Source organism: Puma concolor, chromosome A2, assembly GCF_028749965.1.
Source record: "Puma concolor isolate L17-30 chromosome A2, mPumCon1.1.hap2, whole genome shotgun sequence".
Classification (NCBI taxonomy): Eukaryota; Metazoa; Chordata; class Mammalia; order Carnivora; family Felidae; genus Puma; species Puma concolor.
In genome coordinates, this window is record NC_141668.1 from 30,071,291 (window position 1) to 30,097,515 (window position 26,225).

At 45.2% G+C, this 26,225-nt stretch overlaps 2 protein-coding genes across 3 annotated transcripts; one reads left to right on the forward strand and one right to left on the reverse strand.

Annotated features, from left to right (window-relative positions):
• The first annotated feature begins 4,067 nt into the window (after window positions 1-4,067).
• Window positions 4,068-12,566, forward strand: FEZF1 (FEZ family zinc finger 1). Of its 2 annotated transcripts, XM_086691378.1 has the most exons (6): window positions 4,068-4,171; window positions 5,207-5,342; window positions 9,542-10,415; window positions 10,680-10,814; window positions 11,018-11,150; window positions 11,578-12,566. In XM_086691378.1, exons 3-6 carry the CDS (start codon window positions 9,615-9,617, stop codon window positions 11,934-11,936), a joined length of 1,428 nt encoding a protein of 475 aa, XP_086547504.1. In that variant the 5' UTR covers window positions 4,068-4,171; window positions 5,207-5,342; window positions 9,542-9,614; the 3' UTR covers window positions 11,937-12,566. The 2 variants fall into 2 exon arrangements, with proteins under 2 accessions (XP_086547504.1, XP_025785686.1); XM_025929901.2 differs by lacking the exons at window positions 4,068-4,171; window positions 5,207-5,342 and adding an exon at window positions 6,831-7,004.
• On the reverse strand, window positions 4,364-9,110 carry LOC147583086 (uncharacterized). The gene is made up of 3 exons (XM_086691394.1): window positions 8,714-9,110; window positions 7,851-8,024; window positions 4,364-4,693 (listed from the first exon to the last, which is right to left on the reverse strand). Exons 1-2 carry the CDS (start codon window positions 8,939-8,941, stop codon window positions 7,884-7,886), a joined length of 369 nt encoding a protein of 122 aa, XP_086547520.1. The 5' UTR covers window positions 8,942-9,110; the 3' UTR covers window positions 4,364-4,693; window positions 7,851-7,883.
• Window positions 12,567-26,225: the final 13,659 nt, after the last annotated feature.

A 26,225-nucleotide genomic window follows, 5' to 3' on the forward strand; every position in this document is an offset into this window, starting at 1 on the left:
GAAAGATAGGGGTAGCAGCTGATTGTGGCAAGAGAGAGCATTGACAGCCCACCCCCCCCCCCCAGAGTCGGGTAATAATTTTTTAAAACACACTTCAAAGTTGCTGTATTAAAGAATCTCATTTGTTGTCATTTGTTCAAACTGCCCAGGCTTTTTTGTTGTTGTTATATTGTGTGATTGCTGGGTGTATTCTTTCATATAATTAGGATAGTCTATCAAAAAGTTGATTAATTTTAGAAATGCATAAGTGCTTCTAAACAGATGAAATCTGCTTTAATCAAACTGGGATTTTTGAAAAGCTTTTGTGAAAGGTTAATTCATCATTCTACAGAAGAAAGTGTCCCCTGGAGACCTTAGGACTGAATGTGGGAGAGCAGGCCCCCAAGGATAAGGAAAATCCTCAAGGCTGTGAAAAATAATTTAGCACATGTGATTCTTTACGTGCATTTTAACATGTCCATGTATTTAACCAGAAATCAGATCGTTGAGCCGAAGGGGTGTTTTTTAAATACAGATTTTCTGAAAAATATTTTGGAAAAGTTTGTAGCCTAACTTTTTAACAAGGTGATAGATAGCTTTTCATATGTAAAGTGGTTTTATTTTAAAATCTCTTTTCAGTCTCCAAGCCTCCCAAGAATGAAATAGGCTTTGATTTAGTCCCATTTCACAGAAAAACAATCCAAGGCAAAGGGTAACTGCCACCATCTGTTGTGGTTAACAAGGGGTCCACTAGCTGTGTGGCCTTCCCCAGATGAAGGCACTCTGCTTTAGGAGGCCAAAGCAAGGCAGGAAACTGGCATCATTTAATCCGGCCCTCAAAATGTGTGGGACAAATTGGTGATAGAAGTACATACGAAAAACTGTCTTAGAAAGGGGGAAAGGTTGTTGTCCATTTCAATGGACAATTGAAGAATCCAGCTTTAAAATGATAGTAAGGGGGGAGGGGTGCCTGAGTGGCTCAGTCCCTTAAGTATCCGACTTTGGCTCAGGTCATGATCTAGATATTGGTGGGTTCAAGCCCAGCATCAGGCTCTGTACTGACAGCGCAGAGCCTGGTTGGGATTCTCTCTCCCTCTCTGTCTGCCCCTCCCCTGCTCGTGCTCTGCCTCTTTCTCAAAATAAGTAAATAAACATGAAAAAAAAAATGGAAGGATAGTAAGGAACATGAAGGAAAGGGGATTATAATGGCTAGTTTTGCATACGGGTTTTGCAGAGGTAAGAGAAGCTGGAAGAACGGAAAGATGCAGAAGGAGGAGGGGGAAAACGGTCTTTCCCGTTTGTGATTTCCAGTTACCACCACTCCCACGTCTAAACAATGAGGGAAGGGCTCCAATGCCCACTCGTGGCTGGACGCAAGGCGCATTGGCAGAGGCGGAGCGCGAGACCAAAGGCCACTAACACCAGTGCGGCCATCGTGGCTAACATAAGAGGACGCTGGGGTCCCACAGATCTTGCGGCTGGATTTGCCCCTGTCCCGCATTTGATTCCACATCATTAGGATGAATCGTTAGGAAAATGTTTCAAGTAGGGCTCCGGATTTGGAATTTACTAGTGGTATCCAAGTTCAAATTCAGAAAAGAAAGAAGAAACACGAATCCTAGAAAGGCAAAGACAGCAATCACGTGTACTTCGTAGCTGCTGCCTTTTCCCTTTTCCATCTCACGTGTGAATCGGCCGGTTGGAGCCCTCTCGACAGAGAAGGCATTCTGTCAGTAAGTGTTGGGGCCTTCACTTATCTAGAGAAATAATAAATTGGAATGTTCTGCTAATATTAAAGGTTGATTTTCCTCTTCAAATAAAACGTCGATATCTGCTAAATAAAAGGGGAAGAGATCCTTTGGAAAGTTAGGAACCCCAATTATTATCATGCCTGCTGCCTTTTGAACGCAGCATATGCTCTTAATTTTTAAAATTGTTTTGCTTTCCGTAAGAACTCTAAATCAGTGTCATTAAAGCCAATTTCTCCTTCTTTCCCTTTTTTCTCCCTCTCCGCCTCTTCTTTCAACAGTGGTGTGAAAGTTCAGTTATTCTCCGTCATGAGTATAAAGCTTTGGAAATCAGCTCATGTGCCAACACCGGGAACTTTTCCAGGCCCACGGTGCGAAAATGGAATATGTGCTGTGGAATTATTATTTTTGTCCTTTAGGTTTACATCTACGCCTTTGTATTATGTAAATTTATGAGAAGCTGTGAATCACAGGGTTAGGTAGAGGAGGGGTTTCTTCCCCCTCCACAGGCAGCGGGAACCGACCCCATTCAGTCTTTGAATGATGCACAGCCTTCTTATCCTTCCGTTGTTTTTTTTGTTTGTTTGTTTTGTGTTGTGTGTGTGTGTGTGTTTTTTTGTTTTTGTTTTTTTTTTTTTTTTTTTTTTACCTAGACCCAGCTTCTCTCCCCACCGTCGACCCCGCGGGCCGGCAGAGGCTCAGGGCTGACACCCAGGCCCCAGGAGCCTCGGCAGACACGTTCGTGACAGCAGCCGGCCGGCCCCACGAGGTCGCCGGGGGCCGCGGGATGCTGTTCCCCTGTTGCCAGCGTCAGCACTGACGCGGGGCGCTGAACGCTTCGCGCTCTTTCCAGTACCCTCGTCCCCTGTGAGTCTAATTGGAAGCTATGAGGGCGGACCCACTGTCAGCGAAAGTCAAAGAGTTAACAACTCAAAGAGGACACAGAGGGAAGAGAAAAAGAAAAAAAGACCTCCAAACTAATTCAAACTAAGACGGCAGTAATTTTACTTAACATCGTAAAAGTTGGAGAGATTCCTTAAAGCCTGGGATTCACAGTGCAACTTTTGAAACATGTGCAATGCCTACAGGATCAGGTCTGAGAGAGGCCTAAGGTGGTGGGGGCGGGTGTCGCAGAAGAACGCCACCTCCACCAAGAGAGGGGGCCCCGGCCAGTGGCTGAGCGTCCCCCCTCCGTCCTTCAGGGATTGTGAAAGTAGCTGGAGGTGGCTGTGGGGGTATTGTGCTCCGTGCACAGTCATGCCCTCTCCTCCTTTAGCAAGGAAGAAGGGCTTGGCAGGGGGAGCTCAGGAACCGGAATGAAAGTTCAGGTTGGAAGGTGGGGCCCAAAGGGGAAGGCAGAAGCAAACTCTTCCACCGAAGAATCGAGTTAGAAAACTCCCTCGCTTTCCCCGAGACCGTCAGGAGACACCCAACAATTGGCAGCCCAAGCCGAACGGCTCCGAAGGCAGCTGGGGCACTGAAACAGAGCGCAATGGACACGAAAGGTTTTCGGAGGAGAGCTCACAGGTGCCCCCACCACCCCGTTTAAAAGTGGCTGAAGGAAGTGTTTTCCGGGAAACTGAAAGTGACAGGCAAAACTTATAAAAAGATGCTCCGGTTCCCTCTTGGGCGTGCCACGGCGTCAGGCCTGTTTTCTTTCTCTTGACATCTAGATTAAATGACCCTTCGGTTACACCCGGAGTCGTCAAAGCAAGTCTATTAGCGACTGTTCTGTTCGGAAACTTTTCAAACGGGAGTTCTCCGCCATCTGTTACTTGGTCTCTAAACCCGATCCGGCACCCCCGCCCGAAACCCTTTGGTGACTGCCCCCATCTCCCACCAGCCTTGGGGGTGGGGAGGGGAGGGACGGAGCCGTCGCTGGATCCGCGGGGGTGCGGCGGGGAGAGGGAGGAGCGAGATCGCGCCCCCAAAGGAGCGCGGGGCGCGAAGGTGTGGTGGAGGCCCCGAGGCCGGAGGTCAGAGGGACCCAAGCGACGACCGCGCGGCGCGGGCAGGGGGGGTGGGGGGCGCGGGAGCCCAGCCGGACGCGCAGCGCGCGGGGGGCGGGCGGGGAGGTCTGGCTGGCGGCGGGCGGTGGGAGTAGCGCCCCGGCTCCCAGTCCCCTCTAAGCTGCTCCAGCCTCCCTAGCCGGCCCCTCCAAGGCAGGGTCACAGAGCCCGGTCGCCCCTGGCCTTGCCGACGTCATTTTTAACCGTTCGGGACTCGTGAGCAAGAACTAATAAGTGGAGATCCCAGCCAGGGAGTGTCAGCTTTTCGGTTTCACTTCGGGCTTCTTTTTAAATGGCTCTGCTCCGGCAAACGAATCGTGAGTGAGGCCGGGGGGCGCCGAGGTCGCCGCCGTTATGGACGCCCAGGCGGCCGAGGGCAGCGGGTCGGCGCGGGGCGCTCCCGGCCGGGAGCCACCGACGGCCGGGGTCCGGGAGGTAACTACGTTGATAAAAGGCTCTCGGATTTTCATTTACTTCTGTTGCTTCTCCATTTCTCTAAGCTCCTTCTCTGCTCTGTATTATTTGATTTTCTATTATAGACATTTATTTCATGGGAAATCAGAAAGTTTGCTAAGAACATCACAACTGCTCTAAACCTCGTGGGTAGTATCAAGGAAAGAATCGGGCGGTGTCGAATGTAGGTTTTATTTTGACCACAAAAATGACTCGTAAAAATTATCTGGGGACTGCTGCTGAAAAGCTATAATCAGCCAGTTGCACAACCAGCGATCAGTGCAGAACAAAAGAGCGTGTTTGGGGCGTCCTCTTCTAATTGTTCACTTCCCAGGCTTCCAGAACTACCTTGTAAATTGCAAGCAAAACTTGTCTGACTTTTGTAGTTAGACTTGTAGGCAGCTTGTCGAATGAGTTGGAAACATTGGGTTGCTTGTTTCTGAACTTCTTTTTCCCCCAAGTCCAGCTCTGAGTCGCAGTGTGTAGGGAACACACCTCACAGGCCTGTGGGAACGGGAGAGAAAAACCCGAGCATTAGTGGAGGGGCAGAAACAAACCCGCGGCAGGTGATCCTTGTCTGTAATGCTTGCCGGCTCATTAATAGCTCTCACCTTTGGGGCTCTTCCTTTACTTTTACAAACCGATTTAATATGTAAATGCTGTTTTGAGGACAATAATTCCACTAGGTTGAACCCAGACTCCCAATAAAAAGAAATAAATAGTAACAACAAAGGTCTAAACAACAAACCACAATCGTCCTCCCCTCCCCCAGAAGAAAGGAGAGCTCGGTGAGTGAACTGACCCCTCCTTCACAACCAACCGAGGACACTGCCCTTCACACGCTTTACAAAATTAGCAAAAATTCTTTATTTGCTGCCAAACTAAAAGCACACTAGTAGCCTCAAATCGGAACTCGTAGCTCTTGTGTTTGTTGATGTGCTGGAAAGTTAGTTCCCACTGTGTATTCATTAACTTAATCTGAGGTACTCAACAAGACTCTTCCTTTGAACCTTGCAGATCCCCCTCTTTGGGGCCTACTCCAACGCTCCACCTCCATCACACATTACAGGAAGTAACAAAAGACAAGTCAGACATAAAGACTGAGTAAAACTGTAGAAGAATTTAGGAATGTTTTTCCTCCTCCAGAAGGCAGGTAGGTTGCTATTTATTAAACAGGAAGACTTGTGGATGGGTCCTAGTGCCTGGGGAGGCAGGGTGGTCGGAATAATAATCTAGTCTCTTCCATTGAGCTCATAGTAGCTACTAAGAAGCAAAGGGAAAGCAGGCTGTTACTTCTGATGATGAGGCAGGGGCCATGGATGTTGGAGAGGCCTGAAAATCCTAAAAACATGAGCAGAGATGAATTCATGCACTTGGCAGAAGGTTGGATAAGTTATAATAGTTTCTAATCCATGTGTTCCTTTTTAAAAACTCAACAGTACTTTGTGGCTTATTAAAGAAGAAGAGGGGAAAGACTGTGGATTATAATCAATGGCTCCATTATATTGCCTTTTATTTCAGATTGCAATAGTCTTGACCAAAAACTGCATTTGCTTGTGATAGGAGTGTAAATTTAAAAACCTGTGAAAATTATGCAAGTTCTTGAACAATCAAGAACAAAGTTTAGGAAGCACTGAAATAAAAATTGGGCTCCCGAGGCAAAAAAAAAAAAAAAAAAAAAAAGAACTTGAAATTATTTTAGAAGAGTAGAAATTTTTCGTATTTTCTCAGGAGGTCTTAAAAGTTTATCAGGTCTCTTCACATCAAGGACTGCTCTGCTTCCCTCAGTACATCTCAGGCGGGATAAACCACACACTTGATACTCCCCTTCCACAAGGATTTAAATACTGGCTTTCTGTGATTGGGAAGGAGTGGGACACTTAAATCACTGGCTCTGACCAAAAAGGGGATTGGAAGAGTCTCAAAGAAAGTCCAAAGAAACTATAACTGTTTCTATTTGCCATTAATGAAACGAACAAGGCTGTCTTGCATTCTTTTAATAAACAATTTTTAAGTGATGAACAGTTTTAGAAGCTTCTGAATTTGCCAAATATGCTCTGCTTTTCTTTTCTTTTTTGTTTTGTTATCTTTCAAATGTGGGGAAGAAAACCCAAAGTACTGGACAGATTTGACAAGACGATGGAAGCCCCTCCTAAATGCATTTTGCATTTTGTTTACGGCAGTTCTAACTGAATAGAGATATATTTTTTTAAGTGAGAGCTTTAAGTTAGGTTTTGAATAGAAGATACTCATTAACCAATGTTGGAATATCAAGACCTTGATTTCATAAAAGCACCTCTTCAGTCTTTAGGATTAGCAAACTCAGGTCTGATGTTTTAAAGGGAGGGCATAATTGCTACTTTGCAATATTTGTGTTAACTGGCATGACACCTTACTTTCAAACACTTGTCAAAAAGGCAAATCCCGAAAAGACCAGTGAAAAGCAAACAGTGGAAATATTAACTATACAAATAAGTATACCCCTTAGCCAATAATTCTCCTTGTTAGTTCGGTGTCCACCGAAGGAGAAACGTACCGAGGTCAAAAACAGGACTCTGGCCGTTAAGGAGGAGGGAGTGGGGGAGGGGGAGAGGGGAGTGCGCAGGGACACGCGACGAACGTAAAACAAACTGGTAGCATTCAGTCCAGAAGGCAGGTAACGCTCCGGAAGCGGATGAGGTGTACCAGTCAGCTGGGCGCTCCGAAGCTTTCCAGAGACAGGCTGTTTCGTGCTTCTTTGCCTTTTCCTTCAAACCTGGCCCTATGTTGGAGGGGTGCAGCGTGAGGGGGATTTTTCGATGTTGGGAAGTGGCAGGTAGGAAAGGAAACCTGACCTGCCCCAAAAGGCAGCAATTAAAGTCTTAACGGCGACCCATCTGTCGTGGGACGCCACCGCCCCCACCCCCACCCCGCCTTTCCCCTAGCAAAGCCGTCCCCGAGCTCTTTGTCTGAGCAGGGAAGAAGAGGAGACAGGGTCTGAAGCCCCAACAGCAAAAGGAAAGGAAATTTCCAGCTTGGGTGCACCCTGGGTGACTGAGCCCGGGCCCAAGTCCGCTGCGAAGGCGCCTCTCTCTGGACTCGGCTCTAGAGCCCTAAGCTCGCCTCACCCTGCACCTGTGTACGGCTGCAGCCTCCCAGCCCGAAGCCACCCCGAGACCCGAAAGGAGGCATTTCCCAGGCCTAGTTGTTAAGGCCGGTCGCATCCAGACTTTCTCCCCATTTAGCCTTTTGGCTGCCTCCAACTTCCAATAGGACTCACGTCTCCTCCCCCCCATCCTTAGCAATTGCGTGTCCCCACCACCCATCCCGCTGCTCTGCTCCGCCGCTGGACACAAGGCGCGCGTCCCCAGCCCTGGCTCTCTGCAGTGTCCACCCCTCTCGGCTCGCACGGCCGGGGCGGGGCAGACCCTCACGAAAAGCCAGAGTGAGTGGCCTGTGCTGAGCATTGTGGTAGGGAGGCGGGATTATTTTGAGGCAAATTTCCTCCGTTTGGGGTCCAACTTCTCATTTTGGGGTGACACTGCTCAGAGGCTCAACAATCCCAGGTTATATAGTCTGCATCCAGGCTCCCACTGCTGACCCTTTCCAGGCCTCTTGCAAGAAGTCACCCACACCCACCCGTCACCACCCGTTCTACACGCACTCACTGAGGGTAACTCACCAGGTAGATGACACCCTGGGCTGCAGCGGGTGGTCACTCCCAGGGGCTTGCGGGCCGCAGGGTTCTGAACTGGCGCGTTTGCGCTCTTCCTCCACTTCGTGGCTCGGGCTCGCGGCCGCCGATCTCTCGCCGCGCAGTTGCTAGTCCCACGGCTAAGCTCTGCGGGATCGCAGGCTTGCAAAGGGGAGCAACCAGGAGCGTGAGCGCTGCAGTGGTCGGCGCGCTCCGGGCCGCGCCTGCCTAGGCGGCGGGAACCCGCGCAGCACGGAGGAGCAGCCACCGGAGCCTTCCAGGAACACCCCTTACGCTCTACCGCTCCTCGCCGAGTTTTGACAGAGGCGCCAGACCCGAGGGCGCCGGCATATTGGGGCGTTGCAGGGACTAGGTCTGCGCGCGCTCGCGTGCCCGCAGGTCCCGGTGCTCGCCGCCGCGCGGTGAGCACACGCACCCAGGCTGCCTCCTGCGCTGCTTTGACAAGTGGTGGGGACTCCAGCAGTAGGGACATGGAGGGCTGGGAGTGGAATCATAGGTTGTTTCCGTTCTCTGCTTAACTTTCAGTATCTAAAATGCTCCGAGAGAGCTCTGAGAGCAGGTACTAAACATAAATATTTTTTCTGGGTTCTCAGTTGAAACGTATAAAAGCGCGCGCGTGTGTGTTCGTGTATATCGGGGGTGGGGTCGGGCCGTAGCCGAGGTTTCTTGTCGTGTGATACCCGCCTATTCCTTGCAACTCCTTCTCAACTTTGTGGATGGAGTGCGGCTTTCCCAAACTTCTGTCAAGGTACCACATTTACAAAACCACAAATACATAACAAGCCTCCCAAGGCCTTTAATTCTCAGGGACGTTTTGTGAGGCCAGTTACCTGCTGGCGTCTTCCAAGTGGTCCAGATTCGGCTCGGGCCGCAGAGACTCCGGGATGCCAGGAGTCCTCAGCCCCGGGCCCCAGAGGAGCCCTAGAAAGAGGGCTGCGGAGGAGGCGGCGTGGCTTTGACCTGGGCCCGGTGTCGGCCCGGCGGAACCGTGCAGAGAAAGCTCGGATTTCGCTGCTGTCGGTTTCCCGGCCGTGGCTTTCTGGAGCCTGGCGTTTCATAAATATAGCCGGGCGTTTGCCCCTGAATTAGACTCCGTTTCCTTATTTAGCCTTTGCACAATGATTTTAGATGATGTCACTTAGAGCTAAACGAGAAAATTGATCTCAGATTTGCTTGGCCTTTAAAGCCTGGTTAAGCAGATTGAGAATTAAAAAGACAGAGGAAAAAGCAAAGGGGCGGGGGAGGACGGCGAGGTGTGCGCCCGAAAGACTGTGCGCAGAGGGGAGGGCGTGCCGCGCGGCGAAGAGCGCCCCCGCCTCTTTTGGGCGGGGGAACTTCACTCACCAATGAAAAGTAGTCACTGACTGCGGAGAAAAAAAAAGTTTTCCTGTTGACTGTTGGAAGCGAATTGAGCAATTATCTAGTTTACCTTCTCCTCTTGGAAGTTAACGATTGGCGAGATCTTGGCTGCGTTATTGACACAACACTTTCTATTGATAGAAATAAGTAGTGATTGTCCTCGAGTCATTGGTGCGCCAAGAACTCTGCGATGGGCTGGCAGGAGTCCATTGGGCTGGGCAGGCAGGTTCGGCTGGTGATGCTGGGGAGGAGGAGGAGGAGGCTGCTGGTGGTGATGGTGCCCGTCCTCCTCTCCGCAGGTCTGTGACAAGCAGGGAACAAGGCAACGACGGCGCAGCCTGGCCCCGGCTGACGGACGCTGGCGACTCAGAGATGGACAGTAGCTGCCACAACGCGACTGCCAAAATGTTAGCTACTGCTCCGGCCCGGGGCAACATGATGAGCACCTCCAAACCCTTGGCTTTCTCCATCGAACGAATCATGGCGCGCACCCCAGAGCCCAAGGCCCTGCCCGTCCCCCACTTCCTTCAGGGAGCCGTGCCCAAGGGGGACCCCAAGCACTCTTTGCATCTTAACTCGTCGATCCCTTGCATGATCCCCTTCGTGCCTGTGGCGTACGATACGAGCTCCAAGGCTGGAATGACGGGCTCGGAGCCGCGGAAGGCGAGTCTGGAGGCTCCGGCGGCACCCGCGGCGGCGCCCGCAGCGCCCGCGTTCAGCTGCAGCGATCTGCTCAACTGCGCGCTGAGTCTCAAGGGCGACCTGGCCCGGGACGCGCTGCCGCTGCAGCAGTACAAGCTGGTAAGGCCCCGTGTGGTCAACCATTCTTCCTTCCACGCCATGGGAGCCCTGTGCTACCTGAATCGAGGTGACGGCCCCTGCCACCCGGCAGCCGGCGTTAACATCCACCCGGTGGCCTCCTACTTCCTCAGTTCCCCTCTGCATCCTCAGCCAAAAACGTATTTAGCTGAAAGAAATAAACTGGTGGTCCCGGCGGTGGAGAAGTACCCCTCGGGAGTAGCTTTCAAAGACTTGTCCCAGGCTCAACTGCAGCATTATATGAAAGAAAGCGCCCAGCTTCTGTCGGAAAAAATCGCGTTCAAAACCTCTGACTTCAGCCGAGGCTCTCCTAATACCAAGCCCAAAGTTTTCACTTGCGAAGTGTGTGGAAAGGCAAGTACTATGCAGGAGGGAGGTCTTCCTTCCTTCCTTCCTTCCTTCCTTCCTTCCTTCCTTCCTTCCTCCTTTCCTCCTTCTTTCCTTCCCTCCTTTCCTCCTTCTTTCCTTCCCTCCTTCCTTCCTTTCAAATTTCATTTTATTTTTGTAATTATTTGTATACATTTTCTATAAGGTTATTTCCTCCCTCCCCCTGCTCTGCCGCGCTTAATTTCAAAGTACTTGTTGGGCTAACCTGTTCTCCATGTGTTTAACTTTAAGGTCTTTAACGCACACTATAACTTAACCCGTCACATGCCAGTGCACACAGGAGCCAGACCCTTCGTTTGCAAAGTGTGTGGAAAGGGCTTCCGGCAAGCCAGCACCCTGTGCAGGCACAAGATCATTCACACCCAGGTGCGGAACGGTTGGTAGAAAAATAGCCGCTAAACCCTGGCTGTTTAGCATAAGGTTTAAAATGTGCTAGCTGGACAGGAGGAAATGCCATGTTTTTGCATTTGTTCTGCCTAAAAACACGGGAGACAGCATTACTGTGTTTTTGAGTTTGCAGGACTCCACAAAATACCTTAACTTCTCTGCTTTTCTTCCCTTCCCCTTAGGAAAAACCTCACAAATGTAACCAGTGTGGCAAAGCATTTAATAGAAGTTCCACTTTAAACACGCATACCCGAATACACGCAGGCTACAAACCGTTTGTGTGTGAATTCTGTGGCAAAGGATTTCATCAAAAAGGTATAGAACGCAGGAGGCGTTGCCTTTCACCAGTAGTCTTACTGAAAGTTCCAATCTTTTCCGGGTATTTTGGAAAAATGATTTTTAAAGTGCACCTAGTTACTGGTGCATCTGTTGCCATTCCAACCTCCTGCCCTTGCATCTGATCAGTAATAGAGAAAGACATGGTTTATACACTGAGGGGTATTTCCGAGCGGCTTGTTCTCGTTTTATATAACTGGGTTAATAAATATGTTTTAAAATGTGGAGGGGATGGCCTCATTGCTGATATTTACAAGTAAACGTGGGGAGAGAAGTGCCGGTGCCCGGCGCAGCCCGCACCTGCTGTCCGAGCTGTGGCAGCTCTTCCTCTCGCTTTGCAATAGTCCACTCCTCTCTTTTCAAGCTCTCAACTTAGACCCACGTCCCTGTCATCTGTCTGTTTCAGGGAATTACAAAAACCACAAGTTGACCCACAGCGGGGAGAAGCAGTTCAAGTGCAGTATCTGCAACAAGGCTTTCCACCAGGTTTACAACCTCACCTTCCACATGCACACTCACAACGACAAGAAGCCGTTCACGTGCCCCACGTGTGGCAAAGGCTTCTGCAGGAACTTTGACCTCAAGAAGCACGTCCGCAAGCTACACGACAGCAGCCTGGGGCTGGCCCGCACGTCCGCTGGGGAGCCCGGCACGGACCCGTCGCCCCCTCTACAGCAGATGCCGCCTGCTACCCTGCCGCCGCTGCCGCCGCCGCTGCCGCCCCCTGGTCCCCTGCAGCCCGGGCTCCACCCGGCCCACCAGTGATCAAGGCCAAAGTCCCTTCCCAGCCGCATTCGGGCCCCACTACCGAGGCAGCGGGGGAATAGAGCTGGTCCTGCAGACCCAAGCTCGTCTGCAGACCCCAGGGCGTGTTGGGCCCCACGTTAGCGCCTACCAGAAGCCTCTGCATTTACCCCGCCTTTAGCCTCTTGCATGCACCTGCTAAATGGTTCTGTGTATTATATCCTATATACGCACTAACGATTATGAGAAATTGGGGGTTTTGTTTTCTGATTTTTTTTAAACAAAATTCTGCTGTATTTATTGAGATCTGTATTATCCTACCCGGGAATGCTGCACCATTTTAATTTTATTATTGTATATATTTCCATTGTGTTATTCTGCGGTCTCAAGATGCCTGCCGATTGTTTATCATTTCCTCTTTCCCTGAGGTAACAAAACACTGTGTGTATGTTATATATACACGCATAGATGTGTGTGCCTGTAAAGGCACATTTCACAGTCGTGAGCGCGCGCACACACACACACACACACACTAGAAAAAGGTGGTTCATTATGGATGAATTTGAATTTTGGTTTTGATTCTTGCACGTGAAAATTGATTCATTGACTGTTGGAAATAAATACTTGGAACATGCTTATTTAATCAACAAATGTAAGGGCTCCGTTCATATTATTCAGCTAGAGATCACTATTCTGACCCCCCTCATCCTTCCACATTCTTTGAAAGTTCAACCCTGGGTTAGTACCTCCTAATGTTTGTTCTGAGAAATTCACCAAGAACAAAATAATATAGTCTCTACACAGTTACAACTTCGGCCCAAAGCAATGAAATTTGACAAAGTTCAGAGGCAGAAGATGTGAAGTTTTCTAACAAACGTCTTTGTCCTGGGCCATCTGATCTGTTTGAAGTGCTGGTTAAATGGAAACAACGTATCTAGGAAATGTGTGTAATATACATCCCAAACGAGCATCAGGACAATACCATACAGAAAGGTATCTATTGTTTGCATCCTGAATGCACACAGGCACTTGTACACAGCTGGCAAAAAGATCCTCCGTGTTTTTATGTGTATATATGTTTATAGACGAATATACTTCCAATCAAGGAGGGAACATGGATGAAAACCAAACTGTGTCGGGTGCCAGGTCCTTGAAATGCTTCAAGTGTTAATCAGCAGCTCCACTGTGAGCTCGGGCTCTGGTGTTTTCTAACTGCAAGTCTCTCCTGTTTTCTTGCCAAAACAGTGAAACAACTGCTAAAGACTTTAATTAAGAGGGGTAATTAGTTCAGATTTATCAAAGCCGGGTTGTTATACTATTAGCTGCTCAGTAGAAGCTGCCAGACAAACTCGCAGAGCAGCACAGCCACCCCACCGCAGCGGGACCACATCCGGGGAGAGATGCAGTGGACAGCGGGCCGCAGGGGTCCCCGCCTCGCCACCGCGGTCCCGGCACCCCTGCCCGCCCGCAGGGTGCGTCTCGGCCCCTCCCCTCGGCCTGGCGCTGTCTGCAGTCCTGGCGGTGGCGAACAACCCACCGCAGATCCACACCGCGGGCACAGGCTCCAGAGAAGCCTAGATTCTCTTCCCGCGCCTGGGGCAGCGCTGCCTCACTAGCTCTTGGAGCGCCCCGATGGTTGCATGAGAGAGGCGCGGGGAACGAGTTTAAAAATGTGCTGTGCCGCCTCACTTTTGCATGTCTTTGTGGCGCTCCTGGCAAAGTGGCGCCTTCAGCCAGAGGCGGGACGAAGAACGAACCTGGGCCGGGGGCACCGCGGGGGCAAGGCGGCGATTTCCTTGGCAACCAGAATCTGCATTTCAAGGCCGGGAAGGATTGACGCGGGCGCGGTGAGCCCTCGACCCGAGGGGCTCCTCTGCGGTCCAAAGGGCAGGGAGACGACAGCCCCGGAGAGGACCGCGGGCGAGCAGGTGAGCGGGCCCCGCTGGACACCCTCACCCAGTCCCCTCGGGGCCCCTTTCGGGTTCGGGGAGCTCCAGACGCGTGGCGCGGAGTTGCACCCGAGGGTTCCGAGAACGGGGAATTACTGATTCCAAGTGCAGACATGGGGTCCAGCCTCCCCTCTGCTCTTACCCAAAGACGCACGCCCTTCGGCATCCCACCGCCCTCGCGCACTGGGAGTTTTTTAAGTCCCGGCCCAGCAATCATTAGATGGAATCCCCACGTTTTTCTTTTCCTGGCCTCCCCACACCCCATCTTATCCTTTGCTGCGCCCAGATCCATGTTGGGGTTGCCTCAGAAAGAGATGGAGAGGTTTGGAATCCCGTAGAGTTGGGTGGTTTCTGAATCTACGCGGCAGGTGGAATTGTGGTCGCTCCCTAAATAATGTAGAGGCCGACTGAAAAATCTTGTCCCAGGCGCTAGCTGCAATCGTTTTCACAGTTGCCCACGCCATAGAGGGAGTTTCAGGAAATGTCTCATAGTTTAGAAGTAACTACCTTTTGGAGGTGGTTTCGGCGCATCTTGAAAGCATTTGTTCTCTTTGAGTAAACATAATGAGGTCAGGGGTCATTTTAAAGGGCAGAAAATGGCCTTTGCTTCGTGAACTTATTCTCAGTAAGTATTTGAACTTACTCTCAAAACCCCGGGAAGTAGTTCTTTCAACGTGACACGATTTTACTGGTGAAAAACAAGTTGAACAATGTTGAGGAAAATTACTAAACCATAAAATACTTGCAGGGAGAAAGTACTTCTATGTGGTAGTATCCCCACCCTCTAACCCATGCCAGTGTGCTTTGACTTATATTAAAAATAGACATCTCTGGAAGGAAAAATTAGGTTGGGGGGTGGGAGAATGAGAGAGGGAGAGAGAGAGAGAGAGAGAGAGAGAGAGAGAGAGAGAGAATGTGTGTGTGTGTGTGTGTGTGTGTGTGTGGAGTGGGGGGGGTGTCTGTTACTGTAATCTGGAATGACTGTATAGGTCTAATTTGGGGAGGTACAATGGTTCCAGAGAAGGCAGGCAAAAGGAAACGTTGTCTATCTGCTCACAGGTTTGAGTAGCCTGAAGCGGTGGTGATTAAGTAGGCGAAGCCAGAAGGAAATTCTCTAAAATAAGCACTCAAGAGGACTACTTGTCTGGAGGCGAATTATGGATGAACTTTGATTTATGACACAGCTGGTAGAGCTTACTAAACATCAAGGACAATCTCCTTAAAGATAGGATGAGTTTAGAGATTAAGTGGGAGGGGCAGGTAAAAATTGATGAAGAGGGATACTTAGCTAATAGTTGATGGAAGACTTTACAATTCTACCCCCTCTGACAAATATTAAAAGGTGTTCTTCCCCTAACTGTTCAACCTGTGTATGTCTGTATGTGCTTACATAAATGTTTATGTTCATTCATGAAACGCGTACCATAAAAGTATGAATCGCAAATTGGCTTATCCCAGTCCACCTTCTTTTTACCAGCAAACTCAGTTGTTTGGTCAGTTTTGGAAATCAGAATATAGTACAAAACGAATAATGTAAGTAGTTAATTCCTACCAGTTTTAACACAGAATGCAAATCCTGATTTCCAAAAATATCTTCCCAAAGCATATAATTTGTTCAGACTTTCAAAATTTTAGTTGGAGAACGAGTTATTGTGCAAGATTAGAACTAAAGTGTCCATTTTTCACTAGTAAACAAAAGCATTATTTAGGGGCCTCATGAAAGAAGTTACTTGTTAGTGAAGTTTGAAGGTTTATGAATTTTGTGTAGAACTTTGATCCTTTACAAATGTGAAAGAAATGAATCAAAAAATGCAATGGAGTCATGATTCCCAGAATCTGTGCACCCTGTTTGATAGATGCTTCTTTTATTAGTAGTAGTTAGCAATGTCAGAAATCATAATACAACTCAAAGCATTGACTGAATTATAACTATAATGGGTATGTTTTGTCTTTGTAAAATACTCATCCTAAAATAGACAATATAAAATATAAATTACTTCAAATTCAAAATCGGTGAAGAAACAAAAATATTTTCGTCATCACTTGTAAACCCCTGTAATGGGTAGATTTTTGTTATACTTTGTTTATGGTTTTAAGAGATCATAACTTACTCTGTTACCAAACTGTATATTTAAATTTTTTTTAATGTTTATTTACTTTTGAGAGAGAGAGAGCGTGAGCAGGGAAGGGACAGAGAGAGAGGGAGACACAGAATCCGAAGCAAGCTCCATGCTCAGAGCTGTCAGCACAGAGCCCGACGCGGGGCTCGAACTCACAGACCGGAGATCATGACCTGAGCTGAAGTGGACGCTCAAGCAACTGAGCCACCCAGGCGCCCCTAAACAGCGCATGTTTAAAAGCATGAAAATTAAAGACGACTGAACTTCAATGGGTAAGAATATGAAGTTGTTGACTGGTCCTGAAAAAAAAAATTTGAACCAGATAAAACATTGCCTTTTTGCTATGTTTGCCAAACCCCAGATTACTTTCACACAAGAAATTATATACTTCCACTAGGTTAATTAAAAACCAAAAAACCATATTTGTAAGGAGAACATACTTTGTTATGAATTTCATTGTTTCTAGAAATCAAAGCATATGTTCATTCCAGCTCCAGGGCATACCAACTAAAAACAAATATTGTAAAGATACATTAACACACTGGTCATTTGTGTACTCTTAGTGTTGAAGCAATTGCCAGTTCAAGCCAGAGTAGGGTCCCTCACTCCAGGCAATAGAGAAGAGGAGGAGGCCTGGTGTTTAAATGACCTTGGTAGGAAAACCTGCCTCTGTTATATTTTTCTGCTTCTATTGTGATATGTTGCTCACAATGAACTTTAAGCAAAAGTCAGAATCCATCATGCACTTGAATGGGCACAAAGTTATTCCAAAAACCCATGTACTTTTCTGTTCAAGTTTGAGGTGACGTTGGTATCAGATGAAATCATACTGCTATTGGTCTTATGGAGATTAAGTTACTAAATGAAGATGAAATAAAATTCTGTCAATACAAGTCTCCAGGGCTAATATTTTGCTGTCAAACAAATGTTGCTCAAGGGTACAAAGGAGAGAGTGGGGAGAGAAAGCATCATGTATCAGTTCCTAACTGGAGCTAGAAATCTATACAAAGTGAAGAACAGATCTCCAGTTTGATTTAACTGTGTCCTTCTTGATAACCATAATATAGACTTTTTGTGTGTAAAAAATCTAAAAGTTCATACCTTTCTGATACAGAGCCCTCTGATGACAGTAACAAATATGGTGATGTCTTTTGATAACCCACCACAGAAATGTAATTTTTCAGTTAAATGTAAACCAAATCTGGAGGATAGGTGCGACATTCCACAACATTTTTTTTACACAAATCTCTGGATGAGAGCTGTATCTTTAAAATTTCAGCCACAGACTTTGGAACAAACCTCTACAGGACAAAGAACCTAGTTTCTTCAACAAATAATAGTGAGGGAGGGACTCCTCGGGGGCTCAGTCAGTTAAGCGGCTGACTTCAACTCAAGTCATAATCCTGTGGTGGTGGTTCCTGGGTTTGAGCCCCACTTGGGGCTCTGTGCTGACAGCTCGGAGCCTGGAGCCTGCTTCAGGTTCTGTGTCTCCTTCTCTCTCTGCCCCTCCCCCACGCGGGCTCTGTTCTCTCTCTCTCAAAAATAGACATTAAAAAATTAAAAAAAATAATAATAGGAAGAGGAAGAGGAGAAACAGGAGGAAGGAGGGGGCCAGGTCAGGGATAACAAGAAAACCTATCAGTTAAAAGAGATTGGAAAAACAAAATAAACATTTGTTATGTATGGCTCTCATTTAAATCCCAGCTGCATCAAATGAACCTTACAAATAAAAGTCAGTATGACACCTTAAACTACTGGAAATTTCAATGCTGACTGGGTGTTTAATGAAATTAAGGAATTATGTTGACTCCTTAAGATGTGGAAAAAATTATTTTGGTTTTGTTTAAAAAACAGTGTTTTTAGAGCTATGCATTCAACTCTCTAAGGGTGAAGTGATAATATGTCCAGGACATGCTTAAAAATAATACAGAAGAAGGGAAGTGGACTTAGGTGCAGATCAACAAGTTCGGCCATGAATTTATAATTGTTGAAGCTGGGCGATGGTAAACAAGATTATAATATATATCTTGAAAACTTTTGATTAAATTTGCAATTTCACATAAACAGTGTTTAAGTATCTTTCATATTTAGTTGCATCGTGTCACAAAACAGTTTCCCAATGAAGACTCAGAATCCTGTCACCTTAAAAACATTAATTGTATTTTTTACATTGTTCATTTTAGTCTGATTCCAGGACTACTACCATTACAATACACAGCTTTAAATGTTTTGTAGAAATGTTTAAAAGTTAAGGTAAAATAAGATACGTAGAAGGATTTGAAGCGGGGAGATGGACTTTAAGACACATAAAAATTCTAGTGATTGTCAGTTTATGATGTAAAGGAAGAGAACCAGTGAATCTGTTACTTTCCTGAGGAGACAGAGTTGAGAACAGATGACAATAGGAAACTTCCATTGGTTAGGCGATTTCAGGTAGTGAGGAAGAAAGGCAATACATAAAAGGGAAACCACCTCAGCATTGTATAGTCACTCCGGGTCCTAAGAAAAGCAGAACTCAAACTCAGTGTTCATTCACCATTTCATCGATTCATTCAAAGTACAAGGGGCATCGGCCTAGCTGCTGGTTATGCAATAGGATATAAGACGATTATTATGTTATCTTCCTGGAATTTATATTCTAGCAATGGAAATAGAAGTCAGCAGTGAGTTTATGTTATTTTAAGTGTGAACAGAGTGCTTATGTATTCAGACACAAGAGTCATCTTTGGGGTAGCCTGAAATCCAGCTATGTTTCTTCATTTGCTTCATGCCAGGGCTATGGTTTCAAAGGCGGGGGGGGGGGGGGGAGTTTTCTCCCTGAGGGCATTTGGCAATGTCTGGAGACATCGCAGTTTTCATAACTGTGAAGGGAATACAATGGGCATCTACTGAGTAGAAGCCAGGGGTGCTACTAAATATCCTAAAAACGCATAGGACAGTTCCCTACAACAAAGAAGTACCTGGCCCAAGATGTTGATAGTGCCAAAATTGAGAAACTGACTTAGAGGCTCTAATTCCTCAGATAGGTTCTGATGGGGTCAGTTCGGTTTTTTCATTTGACCTGTTCATTTGGGTACTGATTCATGGTCCACATGAATACCTTGTGGCCCACGGTATCCATTTTTCTCCCACAGTGTCCAATATGCTAGTGGGCTCATTCAGTGAAAATTTTATTTCAGATATTATATTTTCAGTTCTAGAATATCCATTTATTCTTCTTTTATAGTATCCTTTTCTTTTTTAAAAGTTTATTTATTTACTTATTTTGAGAGAGAAGGAGACAATGAGTGGGGGAGGGGCAGAGAGAGAGGGGGGCAGACAGAGGATCCAAAGCAGGTTCTGCACTGACAGCAGAGAACCCAAGGTGGGGTTCAAACTCATGAACTGTGAGATCATGACCTGAACCTAAATTGAACACTTAACTGACTGAACCACACAGGTGCCCCTTAAAGTATCCTTTCCTTTTGACTGAGATTCCCCATCTATTTGCTCATTATATCTGATAATTTCCCTTGAATTATTGAAGACTTTTATAATAGTTGTTTCAAAGTCCTTGCCTGCTAATGCCAACATCTCTGTCATCTTGGGATATGTTTCTATTGCTTATTCTCCAGATCATGTCACATTTTTTTTGCTTCTTTCTATGTCTATTAATTTTTTTATTCTATGCTAGATATGTAATATGAGATACTGTATCATTGTTTTCATATCCTTTAAATAGTGATAAGTATCTTTTAAAGCAGGCAGTTAATTTGCTGGAGAATCAGTGTGATCCTGTTGGAGATTGGATTTAGGTTGTGTTAGCACAGTCTGTAGTGGCATAGTTAAGATATAGCTTTTCTGGGGTCTCTGCTGAATGATTTGTATTCGGCAAGTCTTCCCACCCTTGCTGGTCAGAATTCCAATATCTCCCAGCATTGGCAAACTCTAAAATATCTGTTTAGCTCAGAGTCCCCAGTTATTCTCTGCCAGGCTTCATATAATTTCTCCCTATGCATATAGAGTTTAATATTCCACCAAAGACTCATGGGGACCCCATTCATACTTCTGGACCCCCCCCCCCATACAATTCATGCCTCTCCCGTAAGCTATCCTACAATTTGCAGCCACTTCAGCAATCCCACAGTCTGGATTTCTCCATCCAGCGAGATGGTTCCTTTCTGTTTGGACTCACTTCTTTGTACCTTGCTTTGTAAAGTTTAAGAGACTACATCGCTAAAAGTAGAAAATGGAATACCACGTGATTTGGGTGGTTGGATATTTTTAGCTTTGAGGAAATGTAGTCTTTCATTTATATGATCATTTATATAAAAATGTTAGAAAATTAATATAAGTGGATCAGAAGTCAGGACTATCCTTAATCTCAGACAAATTGGCAGAAAATATTGCATAATCCTTGGTGCATTGTGGCACATATTTTTTTTTTTCCAACGTTTATTTATTTTTGGGACAGAGAGAGACAGAGCATGAACGGGGGAGGGGCAGAGAGAGAGGGAGACACAGAATCGGAAACAGGCTCCAGGCTCTGAGCCATCAGCCCAGAGTCCGACGCGGGGCTCGAACTCACGGACCGCGAGATCGTGACCTGGCTGAAGTCGGACGCTTAACCGACTGCGCCACCCAGGCGCCCCAATTGTGGCACATATTTATACAGTATACATGCATATTTATTGCTGTTCAATTAAGCACAAACATTTTATAGAGTGAGCTTAAAATATGAGAAACCATATATATAATTAGAAATAACTAAAAAAAATTAAAAGTATGAAAAGTACAGTGGAAAAGAACTGAGCACCTCTCAAAGAAGATTTAATGAAGTCTTGGAGTGAGAGAGGTAGATATTTGAAAAGGTTTTCCTAAGGAAGTGATTTCAATGGGAGCATTTTTACCACCATCTGGATCCTTCTTTGTCTATAAGGCAGTCTTTTTTGGCAAGAGACTAGTATTAGAGAATAAAAGAAAATACAAATTCTAGAAAAAAAAAGGTTACCGTTCTACTTTGAGTGTCAGAGTTGACTTTTATGGTGAGATAAGTCTTATCTATGATGAGACAAGTCTTAAAATCTAGGCTTTTTAAAGAGACAAATGATTTTTCTTAGTTTCAAAACCCATACTTAGTCCTTCTAGATATCTTCCAGGCAGTTTTAAGTATTAGCCTCAAACTAATTAGTATCTTTTATATAAAAGATAAAGAATATAATTGTTTGTATAACACCTGTTTGGCTTGTGCCTAAGGTAAGGTGATCTTGGAGAATGACACTTGAATTATGAAACTGAATCAGGGGCTGGTTCTAATTACAGCTGCCGTCCGTCTATGGTCTCTCTTCTCGAGTGCGTGAACATGCGCCCTGGGCAGGCATACTGTTGTCCATCTGCTGAATGCTCCTTTCCTCTGTATTGAGGAGTAAAGACTGCCTGAAGCCACTTGTTTTCACTTGGAAAGGACAGCAATACACTTTGTCTTACCTCTGAGTTATGTGATTTCTCATGCTTTCTGCACAACCTGAACTGCTAGAAACTTGAGTCTTGCTGTCCCTCAGGAAGTCATGTCGATCCACTGTACTGATTATATCATGCTGACTGGCTTTGTTTAGCAGGGAATTGCAAGTCTATTAGAGGCCTTGGTAAGGCACAAGTGTGTCAGAAGTTTAGAGATAAACCAAATGAAAATTCAGGAGAGTGTCATTTTAGCGATGTTTGAGGGGTCTGGAGGTCTGGGGTGTGTTGAGATAGCACCTCCAAAGTGAAAATATTGCTGCATCTCATCTCACACTGCCTATCTTTAAGATAAGTGTCACAACACATGGTGGTTTTGATTATGCTGTAACAAACACGGCTGACCTTGCTCCTGGGACTGACTTACTGAGGGGCCTGAAAGGCTAAAAGTTTTGAGTGGGGTCAAGAGCAAAATAAGTCTTCAGAAATGGTACGGCTACAGTTCAAAGAGCTGTGCAACAAATTCAATAGTGTTGTAAATGTCAGTGGCAGATCAGAATGCTGAATGAATACTCTTTCAAAACTCAGTAGGAGAATGTCTGAGCATATCCTTGGGTTTTAAAGCAAAGAAGTATCTTCTTTTTTCAAATACTTAACGCTCTATTTCAGAAAAAAACTTTTGACTTATACCGAGCCCTGGAGGAGATTTGGTGCCTGACAATGGATGTCAAATAGCTTTAAAACCTAGTATTCCTAATGTGAAACTGGGTGTCTCTGGTCCACCATGTCACAGAGTTGAGTTTATGAAGCATGATTCCTTTACCAAGAGAAAGTGGTAGACTTGAAGTTGGGCCCCATTACATTCTAAAGGCATAAGTAAGTTGCAAGAGGAGATGCCTCAGGCTTTTGTGTCACTTCTGTTTTAACCCATATTTATGGTCTTCTGCGTGGTGTTCTTTATAATAATTGAGAGAAGAACATGAGCCTAGTTTAAAGATTGCTCCACATGATATGCTGACACCAGTCAGAAGTGAAACCTGGAACATTATAATCCCAAATAGAGGACAATTTCAAAGACAAGTAAGGGAAATACGCCCTTGGGAAAGAATTTTTGAGTAACATATCTGATTGCCCATTTGAAGGAGAGATGGCAAGAAGTATAGATATACATATGTTCTTAATCAGTAGCTAATTGTTCACCCAGAAGGAACATGATTGGAAAATTTATGAAGACGAGATCTGGAAAAACAAATATGTGAATGGACCTTTCTGTATGGCCCAACATCAGGATATTTCTAGCTTACATGGTTGCGACAATCAACACCTGTGATGAAATGTAATTTTATCAGGTGGACAAGATTACCTGTTCTCTTTCCCCAGTCATCCCATACTCGCCCAGTGGGTTCATAAACAAGGTGGCCTTGGTGACAAGGGTGAAAATTATGTGTGGGCTCAATGGACTTCCCTGTCATTAAGATTGATGTGGCTTTCATGGGTGAATGACATCCTTACTAATAGTAAGATCTAATGCAGAGCCTTTGGTATGGTATTATGGGACCAGCTGACTACCTGGTGGTACACTGATCACATTGGACTCCTTCCTCACGGAGGATAGCATGTTGTCTTTGTTGGAGTAGACATTTATCATGTATATATATTTGTCTTTTTTGTACACAGGTGTTTTTTTGGTTTTGTTTTTTGGGTTTTTTTTTTTTGGCCAGAACTTCCATCCGTGGATTCTCTAAATTCCTCATTTACCTTCATGCCACATGAAGTTTTCAGAGCAAGAAATATTATAGCAAGAAAATTCACTCACTGTGAATATGCAGTGAGTTTACAGAAAGTATTTGCAATGAGTAAAATGGCTAAAACATTCAACACACGTAATTGACTAATAGTATCCGCATATATAAAGAAATTTGTACATTAAAAAGAAATGACAAAACAAAACTAATAGAAAAACAGGCAAAAAACTGACAAGGAATTACAAAGGAGGAAACCAAAAATGTTCATATACATGTGAAAAGATGCCTCATCCTCTTAGTGATCATCATAATGCAAATTATCACCCCAGTGAGATCCATTTTCATACTTAACCAATTAGACCAAGTTTTTACAATACCAAGAGTGGTGAACACCTAGAGCATCCACAACAACTATATGCCCTCTGCCCTCGATAGGAAAGGAACTCATAATGGTTTTAGAAATCGTTTTAGAAAACGTGGGCATTATCAAGCAAATTTGTCTATACACTTTCCCTGTCACCTAGAAACTCCTCCATTAGCTGTATAACTTAAAGAGCTTCTTGTACACGGGACATATAGGTACAAGGTAGAAGACCTCATATTTGCACCGTTATAGTTATAAAAAATTGGGAACCACCCAAATGTCTATTAACAGGAAAAGAAATAAATAGCGGTATGCTTATACAATGGAGTAGTATACAGGAGTGAAAATAAATGGATTACGATTACATGCAAAAACATGGGACAAATCTCAGGAAGATAATTTGAGTAAATATGCAGGTTACTTAAGGATGTACTCTATGTGAATCCATTAAAAACATCTTAAAACCGTCTGTGGCAAAATTACCAATAAAACCCAGAAACGAAGAATAAAAAATTTAGAATAATGGTTACCCATGAGCAGGAAATAAGCGAATGAGATGGGATACACAGGAGGCATCAGTGATAATATTTATGGTCTTTTTGTTAAAACAAACTGTGTGTAGGGGTGCCTGGGTGTCTCAGTTGGCTGAGAGTTGGGCTCTGGACTTTGTCTCAGGTCATGATCCCAAGGTTTTTGGGTTCCAGCTCTGGCCTGTCAGTACAGAGCCTGCTTGGGATTCTCTCTCTCCCTCTCTGCGTCTCGCTCTCTTTCTCTATCTCCTTCTCCCTTTCAAGAATAAATTAATTAATTAAAAAAACTTCAAAATAGATTGTGTGTATACAGATGTTTGTTATGATGATTCCTAACAGATTTTCTAGCTATTATTTTCTGATTAACACTTAATAAAAAAAAAGTTTAGAAAAAATACTGTATTTTGGAACCTCTAGTATACAACTAAACCACTAAACCAGAAGAAAATACAAGTCCTTAAATACCGAATGTGGGTAGAATTGTCTTTAAGATAGTTTTTCTGTTTGTTTGTTTTGTTTTGTTTTCTAACATTTATTTCTTTTGAGAGACAGAATGTGTGCCTGGGGGCTTGAGTAGGGGAGAGCCAGAGAGCTAGAGGGAGAGACAGAATCTTAGGCAAGCTCTGCATTGTCAGTGTGGAGCCTGATATGGGGCTCGAACCCACGAGTGAGATCATAATCTGAGCCAAAATCAAGAGTCTGACACTTAACTGAGCTGCCCAGGCACACTAGGATAGTTTTTTTTTTTTTTTTAGCTTTATTTATTTAAATAATCTCTACACCCATGTGGGGCTCAAACCCATGACCCAGAGATCAAGAGTCACATGCTCTTTTGACTGAGCCAGCCAGGCCCCCCTTCAATATAGTTTTAACCAACTAAATAAAACCAAACCAAGGTTTTATAGCAGTGTAGCAGTATGCTATCATTGTGTGAGAGAGAGAAAAATGTCTTCTGCTTGTACGAGAACGTAACATTCCTAGGAGGATATGCAAGAAACTGGTAACTTTGGTTACCCAGTCTGAGAACTGGTAGCTGGAAGGGTGGGAAAGTTGAGGGTCTGAGGCAAGGGGTGGTCGGGGGAGGGAAGATTCTACCTATAATAACCCTCCCCCTCACCCGCAGTTTTGCTATAGGCAGTTTTGTCCAAGGCAGTGCGGAAGCGGATGATCCTCCTGACGAATCTGCAGAAGGTCAATAGTAGCCTAACCTTACGTCAAGATGCTACGTGATTCACGTCCCTTCATCTTATCACGTACCGTGTCTCATCATCACAAGAAGGGTGAGTACAGCCCAATAAAATGCTTAGGGAGAGAGAGAGAGAGAGAGAGAGAGAGAGAGAGAGAGAGAGAGAGAGAGAGACAACATTCACACAACTTTCATTATAGTCTGTTGTTAAAATTGTTTTATTTTACTAGTTGTTAAACACTTTGCCTAATTTATGAATTAAATGTTATCATAGGTGTGTATATATAGGAAAAAACATAGTATATATCGTGTTTAATACCATCTGCAGTTTTGGGCATCCACTGGAGGGTCTTGAATCCTATCCCCTGAGGATAAGAGGGGGGGACTACGGTATATCCTTTTACTACATACTCTTTTGAATTGTGAATCAGTATATATGTGTGGCAGACACTGTTGCTAGCCTATCTCCTAATCACTTTCCTTTCTTCGCGCTGGAAGAGACCTGATTTGGTTCAGGTGTTCACATTTTGACTTGTAACTCAGGTAAATTTTGCTTAATTTGTGCCTATCGTTGTGTTTTTTACCCTTGTCGGGGGGCTGTTGAAAATGAGCAGTGGGGTATTGGTAAATATTTAACAACTGGCTCTCAAAAAAAGTCCTGATTTGTAGCAATCAACAATATCTCTGGTGTAAATACTCCCACTGTGACTGATTCAAATCACCGGGCTCATAAAATTCCCGAAAATTTAACAATTGACTCTCGCAAGCCAATATGAGCTAGTTACAACACGCCCCTGAGAGTGAACATCTGATTGCTTCTGCCAATGAGAAACGAGGGAAATTATTCTGAAAATTATTTGGGGGAAAACTTTTATTATTCATAAAAAAAGATTCAGAAGAACAAAACAATCCTTTTTCTTCTGGCTGGTTTTTCCTAGCTTTTTATTATAAAAAATTCTTTAGCAAAGATGAAAGATTTT